This window comes from Mesocricetus auratus, unplaced genomic scaffold, assembly GCF_017639785.1.
Source record: "Mesocricetus auratus isolate SY011 unplaced genomic scaffold, BCM_Maur_2.0 Super-Scaffold_100003, whole genome shotgun sequence".
Classification (NCBI taxonomy): domain Eukaryota; kingdom Metazoa; phylum Chordata; class Mammalia; order Rodentia; family Cricetidae; genus Mesocricetus; species Mesocricetus auratus.
Window position 1 is genome coordinate 6800725 of NW_024429188.1, and position 10953 is coordinate 6811677.

The 10953-nt window shown below is 46.8% G+C and overlaps 2 protein-coding genes across 3 annotated transcripts in view; one reads left to right on the plus strand and one right to left on the minus strand.

Annotated features, from left to right (window-relative positions):
• Fgd1 (FYVE, RhoGEF and PH domain containing 1) overlaps positions 1 to 3997 on the plus strand; it is a 41569-nt gene extending 37572 nt beyond the window's left edge. The window contains exons 14-18 of the mRNA XM_005087840.4: positions 448 to 549; positions 878 to 1003; positions 1180 to 1341; positions 2289 to 2432; positions 2922 to 3997. Of these exons, the coding sequence (XP_005087897.1) occupies positions 448 to 549; positions 878 to 1003; positions 1180 to 1341; positions 2289 to 2432; positions 2922 to 3227 (840 nt within the window). The 3' untranslated portion in view covers positions 3228 to 3997. The remainder of the gene's footprint in view (positions 1 to 447; positions 550 to 877; positions 1004 to 1179; positions 1342 to 2288; positions 2433 to 2921) is intronic.
• Positions 1484 to 9728, minus strand: Tsr2 (TSR2 ribosome maturation factor). Of its 2 annotated transcripts, none has more exons than XM_005087839.4 (5): positions 9598 to 9728; positions 9334 to 9424; positions 5943 to 6034; positions 4891 to 5067; positions 1484 to 4689 (listed from the first exon to the last, which is right to left on the minus strand). In XM_005087839.4, the coding sequence occupies exons 1-5, from the start codon at positions 9679 to 9681 to the stop codon at positions 4555 to 4557; spliced, it is 579 nt and encodes a 192-aa protein (XP_005087896.1). In that variant the 5' UTR covers positions 9682 to 9728; the 3' UTR covers positions 1484 to 4554. The 2 variants fall into 2 exon arrangements, with proteins under 2 accessions (XP_005087896.1, XP_005087895.1); XM_005087838.4 differs by having other exon boundaries at positions 4882 to 5067.
• Positions 9729 to 10953: the final 1225 nt, after the last annotated feature.

Genomic DNA, 10953 nt, shown 5'->3' on the forward strand with positions numbered 1-10953 from the left:
AAGGCTTTGTGGTAGGGGTCTGGAAGGACATTATCAGGTCTCTTAGGGGCTGTTATACTTTCCCTTAACTGTCTAAACAGCATGGGCCTGGACACCAGGCCTCCAGCAGATGCTATTATTACTCTCTTACAGATAAACAAGCTGAAATTCTGAGTCAGACACAAGCATTATTTTAAAAAGCCAGCTCCTCTGAACCAGGCTTTATAAAAGCTTGCACCTAACCAGTAGCCAGGAAAGCCGTCTGAGGTTTCAGCTACCACTCCCCTTTCCACATTTTATAATTACTAGATGTAGACCTGGATTTCGGGAGGGATTTTCTCAGAGTCATATGAATGTGTCAGGGCCAGAGCTGGGTCTAGAACTCCAGGCTACGGCACCAGGAAGGTGTGGTGAGGGCGGAGATAGGTGGGTGTCTTATTTCTCTCATTTCTCATACCTCTTCACCAGGCAATCAACTCCACCCTGCTGAAGCATGAACAGACCCTGGAGACTTTCAAACTGTTGAACTCAACAAACAGAGATGATGAAGATACTCCCCCTAACTCTCCAGTAAGTCTTACTCTCCCCCAGTACCGGGATCCCTTTGAGGCGCTACGTTCCCACCTTCCCTCGAAGTGATCTTCTTTTTTCTCAGAAAATAGGGAGTAGAGAGGCAGTGCAGACCCCTAAGAAGCAGTCTTCTGCTGATAGGGATGCAGAAATTGTACCCCAGAAAGTAAAATGACTTACCTCCATTAGCAGCATGGTTGGGGCAGAGCCAGACCTTCTGTATGTGTGTGCTCCCTAACCAGTGATGACTCAGGCCTTGGAGCAGAGGCAAGGAGGGCTGGCTGAACTGGGGAGCTGTCTCTGACCCAGGACCTAACCCTCCCCCTAGAACGTGGATCTCGGGAAGAGGGCACCTACGCCTATCCGGGAAAAGGAAGTCACCATGTGCATGCGCTGCCAAGAGCCTTTCAATTCCATCACCAAACGCAGGCACCACTGCAAGGCCTGTGGGCATGTGAGTGTTGGGAGGCAGGGGCACAGCTAAGGTGGGGGCAGGCTGACAGCCTAAAAGTTCACTTCTGATTGGGTACCCTCTGAGGAGGAGGTGGCTGCAGGTTGGCTGTGGTAGTTGGTACAGTGAAGGTAAAAGCCCAAGGCAATTAGGCTGTTCTTGCCCACTTGCTGCCCCAGGTGGTTTGTGGGAAATGCTCTGAGTTCCGGGCCCGCCTCATCTATGACAACAATCGTTCCAACCGTGTATGCACTGATTGCTATGTGGCCTTGCACGGAGCACCTGGGAGCAGTCCAGCCTGCAGCCAGCATACACCCCAGCGTAGGAGGTCCATCCTAGAGGTAAGAGTTCGTAACCACAATCCCCAAAGTGTGCCCTCCAGTTACTGACCCAGTGTAGTTGAGGTCTGAACATCTCAGACAGTAGGGTGCTATGTGCACTCACTAATCAGGTGATCTAGACTTGAGACAAGGACAATGAGTATAAGGGTTAAAAGAGTAATGTTTATTAAAGTACTCTACATATTACTGATCAACCCATATTCTTATGCTTAATTTACATAGGAACAAAAACTAAAGCCCAGAGAGGGTATTTGGCTAGGTTGCACAGACAGAAAAACACTGCTAGGTAGGTTTTGTTTTATCAGCAAAGTCTCACTGCATAGCCTAAGCTGGCTTTGAATTTTCAATTCTCCTGCCTCGGCCTATTTGTATTATGAAATAGGATAAATAACACAACATTTAAAAAAGACATAGTCCTTTACCCAGAAGCTGTTAATACTGGTGCTTCCTATATTTCTAGGACAATTTGGGGGTGATTGTTTATTAAATGAATCGTGGTGTCCCACATTTAAGGGAGCTTACTCTGCACCAGGACTGTAAATTGCCTTGTTTATGCTAATTGGAATCTCATCAACAGTCTCTGTGCTCTTCTCACAAGTCCTGCATTTACATCTATTCTTAGGATTGTGGGGCAGATGGTGTTAACCACCCACTCATCCCTTTCATCAGTATTAGGACTTCTCAGAGCAGGCAATGCATGTGTAATGAAAGATGAAAGCTTAGCTGTGAATGTCGATTACCTGGCCAGCGTTTCAATGCCCCACTGTGGTCCACGAGCCGTTAGAGGCAGCAGCCATACCTAGCTTGCTTACCTAAGTGACAATGGCTAAACCATCTCTCATATGCTCTGCTACCTTTGTCTGACACATAGTCCATACGCTATGGGGCTATTTAAGGCAAGAGCAAAGTCTTCTGTCAACACTGACGTACCGTGTCTCTGATCACAGAAACAGGCCTCAGTGGCTGCTGAGAACAGCGTCATCTGCAGCTTCCTGCACTACATGGAGAAGGGTGGGAAAGGATGGCACAAGGCATGGTTTGTGGTTCCTGAGAATGAACCCTTGGTGCTGTACATCTATGGAGCCCCTCAGGTGTGCATCCCACTCCTTCAGGTTTCTCTGACCGTCCGACAATGCCAGGCTGCCCCTCCCCTGTGTGCCTTGTCCCTTGGGGACAGGGTGAGGCTAGCGAAGGGAAAAATCAAAAGTCCCATCCTTATGTGACATTACGTAGAGACAAGTGTTTGGAGGCCAAGTATGGAGGGAAAATGAGGGTAAGGTGGGGAGTCTAGCTTTGTGGAGAAAACAGGATTGGAGACAGGCACCGTTAGGCCTGACTGTGCAGATGGAGGAAATAACCAAAGCCCTGAATCTATAATAGTAAAGACTAGCAGTTGGTTTGGGCACGGGAGGAGACATATGTAAAGTAGCCTGCGTCTGGTCCTAGTGCAGACATCTTCCTGTTCATACAGTGAAGGCGAGGGTCTTCAGCAGAGGAAACAACAAAAACAAAGTTGTTTCACTGGGCAGAGGGCACAGCTCAGCCCCCTAGGTGACACTAGCTCTGTCTCTCTTCCCTAGGATGTGAAAGCCCAGCGCAGCCTGCCCCTCATTGGCTTTGAGGTGGGGCCTCCTGAGGCAGGGGAGCGGCCTGACAGGAGGCACGTCTTCAAGATCACCCAGAGCCACCTAAGCTGGTACTTCAGCCCAGAGACAGAAGAACTCCAGCGGCGCTGGATGGCTGTGCTTGGCAGGGCGGGCCGTGGGGACACATTCTGCCCAGGGCCCACACTGTCTGAGGACAGGGAGATGGAGGAGACACCAGTGGCAGCCGCAGGAGCCACTGCTGAAACTCCTGAAGCCTCCCAGACCCGAGACAAGACCTAGAGGGTTTGGGGGGACGGGAAACTCCTGCCCCACACTCCAGCTGCCCATGTTCAATTGGGGGCACCAGCCCACTCCCAATGCAGTCAATACTTGAATTCCCACCACGGGCACTTTCAATCCCGAATGCTGGGTCTTGGGTTTTTTAATTCATCTTTTCACAAAATGTGGGCTTTTTAAAAACTATTCCTACATTGATGTTAATTTTTTAAATCCATGTCCCCAGGGAGGGCAGGAGCTAATTGCTAGAATCACTTGAATTAGGCTATTTCCTTCCAACACCCCACAGATCCTACTTCCACCCAGTTCCCCACAAAAGCACCAGAGGCAGGAGACCAAGTGCCAGCTCTGTTACTGACCCTGAAACCCCAACCCACCCTTGCCTCCTCAGCCAGTGTCTTCACATGTATGACTTTACATGGGGTGGTGACTAGACCCTTCTTGCCTTTCCCATGGCTTATAGCTTCTACCTAGCCCCAAAGCAATCCAGTATTTTATCGTCCAGACCCATGGCAGGGCCACTGGGCAGGACGGGAATGGGAGGGGGGGGGAGGACAATGGATACTGTTTTTTAAAGAAAATACAGTTTATTTCAGGCTTACAGTAACTTTCAGAGCACTGCTATGGTCCGTCCGTTTGTCCAAAGTCCTAGACTACTGGGGGGGGAGGGTGTGTGGGTACAGAAACTACTCTTTCACTGAAATCTGAAGCTCAGCTCTCAGAAGGATGATTCCAAGGTTAAGTCATGGATTAAACAAGAAGGTGTTATGTTATTAAGGTCTTAAGCTTCATCCCTGGACTTAAAACAGCCCTACTTTCCGAAGTTCACCACTTAGTCAAGTCCTTCAAACTCTCAAGAGTATCAGGGTGGGAGCATTCACAGAAGGATGCAAGTTCTGGGCAGTAAGGGAGGCTGGGGTGGGGACATTGGGGAGGTACCACATCATCCAACTGCATGTGTATCTCACTAGTCCCAATCCAGCCAGCCTCCCACTGTGGAAAATTCTCATCCTTTCCACAAATGTACCTGCCTACTGTCCACAAGTCTGGATTCTACTCCAACCACAGCCACACTCATCACCCACTTCACATTCACTGCAGCTAGGAGGCACTTCTCTCTCATACGGTACCTTAAGGATCAAGGGGGCTGAAATAGGTCCCATCAACACAACCAAGGATCCTAGGGCTTTTCTTCCCTAGTAGGAATATGGTTATCAAAACAAGGTAGGGATATGGTTATCAGGACAGAGGTGTATAGTCCTCCAAAACAGCCCCTATAACTCTTTCATAATACTTAGCAAACAAGGGCGCAAACCATTTACTGCCCTATTCATTTCTTTCTACGGACAATGGTCCAACCATCTTCTACTATATCCTCTTCCTTAATAGTCTGGGGGTCTGGATCAGAGGGTTGAGGCTGGGGGCAGACCACATCCGTTGTGGCCCCATCATTTGTAGCTGTCACCTGGAAGGAAAATATAACAGAGAGCACTAAGTAATTACCCATGCTCTGCTCCCAACTTTCCCACGACTACGTGAATGATCTTTCTTGATAGTACCACCACAATCCTACAACCATCATCACTTCCCTGGGAATCTAGCTCCTCTTCCAAAAACTTAACCCTTGAGACACCCGTGCCCACACACGCACAGGCACCTCTTTCACCTCCATTTCTTCTACGCTGTCCACATCATCTTCATCCACACCAGTTTCTTTGGCTGTCTTAAGTGGGGTAGCCGTGACTTTGCACTTTTTTTGGTTGATGTTAGAGGTCATCTCCTGCAGAGCAGCCCCATCACCCTTCTGGAAGTGGTGGAACATGGTCTGTAGCTGCTGACTCACCTACCAAGGAAACATCCAATCAGTTTGGAGTTTTCAGACAATCTACCATAAAACCAGCCTCTGTTTAAAGCAGAGTAGAGAGGGGGTTGGGATTTTACAGAAGAAAATGGGGCTTTTTTCTCCCTGAGAAGTTCATCCAAGCAGCTGGGAGCAGTGAAGGATTCATATCATGTGGGGAGGCCTCTGAGGCAGGACTGTTAGTTTAAGGTAGATACTGTCAAAATAAAACAGCTAAGAGTGGTGGCACATGCCTTTAATCCCAGCACTAGGAAGGCAGAGGCAAGCAAATGTATGAGTTCGAGGCCAGTCTGGTCTACATAGCAAGTTCCAGGACAGCCAGGGCAACATAGTAAGACCCTGTCTCAAAAAATAAAGCAACAACAAAGTCCAGTGGAACAATCACAAATCTAGGGTTTAGGTGAGGGTATGAAGCTTTGAATGAGGGCCTGCTGGAAGAGAAGGTACTAGAATTGCACACCTATAATCCCAGTACTTGGGAAGCTGAGGCAGAATGACTGCTATGAATTGGAGGTTGGCCTGGGATACACAGTACATTTCAAGCTGCCTAGGCTAAAGAGTAAAACACTGTCAAAAAAAGAAAGAGGGAGAGAAGATGCAAATGAAAGAATCTCACCAGGGTGAGCAGTGTTAATCAGAATAGGGATGGAATTTGATCTGGCCCAGCTTATGGCATGTGGGGAAAATACCTGGTTGAGAATAAACTAAAGAGAAATAAAAGTAATATTTGAAAATGCAATAGAAAATCTTGTCTATGCCTCAAGAAAAGAATGGTCAGAACCAAAAATCTTGTCCCAAACCGACAGTAGGGAGAAGAACGGGCAGGTGGGGGCTGACAGCTGTCTCCATATGCTCACCTGGGGCAGGCTCCCATCTTCCACAACTGTATCAAACTCAGTGGTCATCAGCTCTCGAAGGAAATCTTCCACCTCCTCCAGCTCCATGTCAGCTAAATAGGAAAGAACAGGACTCTTTGGCCAAAGACCAACATCATTAGCCCTGCCCAATATTCTTCACTACCTGCCTGCTGTATCTGCTTGGTAGGTAAAGGGGCAGTGAGTCTTTATTCACTAAAACACCCTCTTTCACCTTGCCTATTCTAACCGACCTCAGCTTGAGGTGTCCTTCAAATAGCCCCAGAGTCTTCGATTTCTCATTTCTAAAGAGAGGCTAATGCAGCTCTTTGGGGACTGTTAGGAAGACTCATCTAACACAAAGCTTGGCACAAGGGAGATGAGATGCCTAATATGAAATTGCTTCACTTCAGAGCTGAAGTATTGAAGGGTAGAGACCCTACACAGCTGTAGCTCCACTAATAACAGGAGTCCAGAGACTCAAGGGCCATGGGTAAGAAGAAATGGATACGGGACTTAATTTCGTTGTGTGCGCTGGGGATCAACCCCAGGGTCTGGCACATGCTGGGCAAACACTCAACCACTGAACTACACCCTTAGCTGAATGTACTACTTTTAAAAATGAAATCACAACCTTAATAGCCACCATCAAACTTTGTGACTCTAAGCCCTGTTCACTGCACCTTAGTTATCTTACGGGTCCATGCTCTGTTTTCTGAATGAAAGACTAGCTTTCTCTTCCCTACGTGCTTTCTCCCAGACACAACTCTTCCACACCGTGCTTTTACCTGCCATTAAAATATAACAGCTTCCAAATTTCTCTTCCAGATGTTAAATAGGTGCTTCAAGTCCCCACATCCAAAGCCAAATTTATTATCCTGCCTTCCAAACCAGCATCCCATCCTCCAAGATCCCTCTAGCCAATGGAAGTTTCCTAATCTACCCTGCCAGCCACTCATCACAAATATGTCTCCCCAACTCCCTCTATGGACAAAACTCTTTTTTTCCTGACCATTGCCATTGTCATATTTTAGCCCTTATTTTCTAGACCAAAAATTGCCTTCTCATGAGTGTTTCTTTCTCATAGTCTACACTAACTACATTGTGAATTTTCTAACTAACAAACACCATCCTATTACTTACCTTAGAATCTGCTCATGAATTTTATTACCTATTTTGAAGCTTGCCTTTGAGAAATACTCTGCTGAGTTTAAGGGGTTGTTTTGTTTTGTTACAGGTTATCATATAGCCCAGGCTAGCATCCAACTGTGTAGCTCAAGGGTAGCCTAGAACTAGTGACTGGTGATTCCTCTGCCTTTATCTCCTCGATGCTAAGATTACAAGCATGAATCATGATGCCTGATTAATGTGGCTCTGCGGATTGAAACCCAGGCCTCATCCCCAGCTCGATTTTCCTGAGTTTTAATAAGGATTTCCATAGAAACCTAATGGAAAACAAAGCCAGGATCAATGGCACACACCTGTAATCCCTGCATTCAGCAAAATGAAGCAGGGAGAACATGAATTCCACAACAGTCTGGACTATCAAAGGAGATACTGTCCCCAATTACTACTACTACTACTACTATCAGCTGAGAAAAAAGCTTATGTAATTTGACTGGAGAAACCTTTTCTGCATTGAATATCTTAACTAGACAAGTCTTCTATAGTTTGAATTTTATAAACACTGGCCTAAAGGATATAAAGGCACACAAGGCCTTCCATTCCTTACCCTGTAGGGTCTTTGTACATGCACACTCATACTCTACCACACTAACATTCCCTTCCTACAATGCAGCAAGCCCTTTCAAAATGCAACACTCATCTCCTCAACTCCCTTGAGTGTGCTTTATGTCTCTAGCTCCTTCACCGGTTTTCATTCCTTAAGACCCTCCCCAATCACTACTCTGTCAAAAGCTGAAAACCAAAAAAAAAAAGGGTGGGTGGGGGGCTGCCAGCCTGGTTTACAGAGCTTCTAGGACAGCCAGGGCCACACAGAAAAACACTGTCTCAAAAAACAAAATAAAACCAAAAACCAAATAAAAGGCCTCTCCTCAGGCTCAGATAACTCAAGAACTCTGAGCACCTCTTTATCATAACACTTATCATCCACTAAACTAGGACATCAATGGAGACTTTTATAAAAACCATAGCATGTACTATTCCTCCTAGGTCCTTTTGTTCTCTCATTCCCCACAAAGACAACAAAGGTGCAGAAGTAGAAGTAGCCATGTGTGGTCACTGAGCACAGACACTTCAATTGTGGCTAGTCCCAATTAAGAACTCCAGATTGTCAAATGTAATTCTAAAAAGGTGTAAAATACTTAATTCTTATGACACACTGAAATATTTGGGAAGACGATTTTGCCTGTGCACTATGTGCATGCCTGGTGCCCACAGAGGACAGAAGGTGGCGTCAGATTGCCTGAAACTGGGTTTACAGACAGTTTTGAGTCAACACATGGAACTGAACCCAGGTGTCGTCTGCGAGAACCAATGCAGAGCCATCTTTCCAGTTCTCTGGAAAAGCAGGAATGGGTGTGGAGCCAAGGCTGGCTTCAAACTCAGAGTATTTCTCCTGCTTCAGTCTCCCTGGTGCTAGAAGTACAAACATGGCCCATGTGCTAGACTGGATGTGAGCTTAATACTATTATATTTGCTTCTTTCATCCACTTACCTAGTCATTCATTTGTGGCAGTGGGGGACTGAACCTAGAGTCTCACAGTAGTAGGTAAGCACTTCCACAAACCTATATCCCCAACTCTACTTTTTATTATAAGACAAGGCCATGGTAAAGTTGTTCAGACTTACAGGCCTGTACCACAGGGCCTGGCCTTTTACTTTATTATAGGTACTGCTGTTGGTTTTGGTGGTGCTAGGGATGAAACCCAGAAACATGAGCATGCTAGGACAGTGCTGTACCACTGGGCTACACTCCTCATACAACAATGTTTAAGTTATGTTTACTTGTGTAGGGGGAATCAGAGGACATCTTAAGTGACTCAGCTATCTCCTTCCATGTGGTCCCAGCTATCAAACTGGAATCGTTATGTTTGTCGGCCTTTGCCCACGGAGCCATCTCTCCCTCCCTTGATTCAGCAATTTTTTTTGATAAATCAATTTTTTAAGCTACATGATATGGCTCGCCCAGTTCTATTAGTCGGATCTTTTCATAACCATTCTAGGAACTAAGAAAGTGACTCTCTGGAAGGTAAAAATGTGTCGTCCAGAATCATAGCACTATTCAGCGTCATTGCCTGCAAAGCACTCGAAACGCACGATTCTGATTCCAACGTCACCATTCATTCGACGTGGGAAAGCGCGGGCTCTCTGGGACGAGGCTCCGCCGCTCCCAAACCATACAGACAGACAGCAATGTCTCACACTCACTCACCATTGGCGATGAAGTAATCCTCCACTGCACCCCCCAGCCATTCGGCCTTCTCCTGGCTGTGTACGCCCCCGAAGCCATTCTCCACAGCGATCTGTGAACACAGGCCCAAGCCGACCATGACAGCATGGAAATTGGAGTGGCGTGGCCTGCCCTGGCCTGGGAGTCTGCCGCCTACACCGCCCCCGCCGAGGCTCAGGCGCCTCGCCCGGCCAGCTCCTATTTTGCCCCAGCCCTAAATGTGACCCCCACCGTGGCCTCACTCACCTGCAAAGCAGGCCAAGCCTGCAGAGCCGCGCGGACTGCAGCTCCGAAGAGCGCTCGCACGTCTTCCGCTGCGCCCGCCATCATCCCTTTAGATCACGTGGCTCCCAGGAAGCCTAATGGCGCGGCCCACTTCGTCAGGCCAAATGAGCCGAAAACCGATCCTCAGAACGCAGATTCATTGTCTGCTGACCTGGCGGCAAGACCAGAAGAGTCGAAAATTGTGTCAGTGGTAGATGATGCCTCTTACTGCAGTAAATACTAATAACTAAAGTTGAACCTGGAGCAGGAAACTTAGGGAGCACAGCTGAAAAAAAGAGGGAGGGAGAAATGGGGAGAGGAAGGAGAGGGAGAGAAAGAACCTACAGCTGAGGGGCCCTAAGAGGCTCAATGAATAAAGGCAGCTGCCCCTATGCCTGATGACCTGGGTTCGATCCCTAAGCCCCACATGATGGGAACATACAACCAATTCCTGCAGTTTCCTCTTTCACCTCAACGTCCTTCTGGCATGAACAGGCACGTGTGCTCACGCACAATTGGCGCACGCCTTTAATCCCAGCACTCAGGAGGCAGAGGCAGGCGGATCTCTGTGAGTTTGAGGCAAGCCTGGTCTACAGAGTTCCAGGACAGCCTCCAAAGCCACAGAGAAACCCTGTCTCGAAAAACAAAATAATAATAATAATAATAATAATAAATAAATAAATGTAATTTTTAAAATTTAAAACTACATTTCAAACAGCATCATAACACCTGTATGGAACACTACTGCCAACTGCAGCAAAATACACATTTGTGTCTTAGTAATACAATTTCGTCTTTTTTCTCAAATCCTGAAACAACTACGTTCCCCAGACTTCCTGGGAAAGTACAGGCGAAGGAGCTGTTAATCCCAAAGATGGGAGAAGACAGACCATTGGCCTAAATTATCATGGCCAAATTAATTAAAGCAAGAAATTAATTGCAACAAGCTTTTCTATTCGTGCACACGGGCTGACTCCCCCTAAAATGGGGTTTAAGAGGTCAGCATTGGATGTGAAGAAGACAAAAGTTTTTATAGTTCAGGGTAGGGGATTTCCAAAGGGGGAAAAGTAGGTGGATTACAGGAGCAGAACATAAGCATAACAAGTTAGTCATAACCACCTCCTGAAACATCCATGATTGCAGGGTGGTCATAAAGTAGTCATAAGTACAGGTAATCATAACCACCTTTTGAAACAAAGGTAGGATTGCAAGATGGTTATAAACAACTTTTTGAAACAAAGGCATGGTTGCGGCTTCCTGGAACAGGCAGTACAGAGCTATGTGTAGTTAAGGTTACAGATGGGGGGGGTAGCCCAATCCTTGAGAAACAGGTTTAAT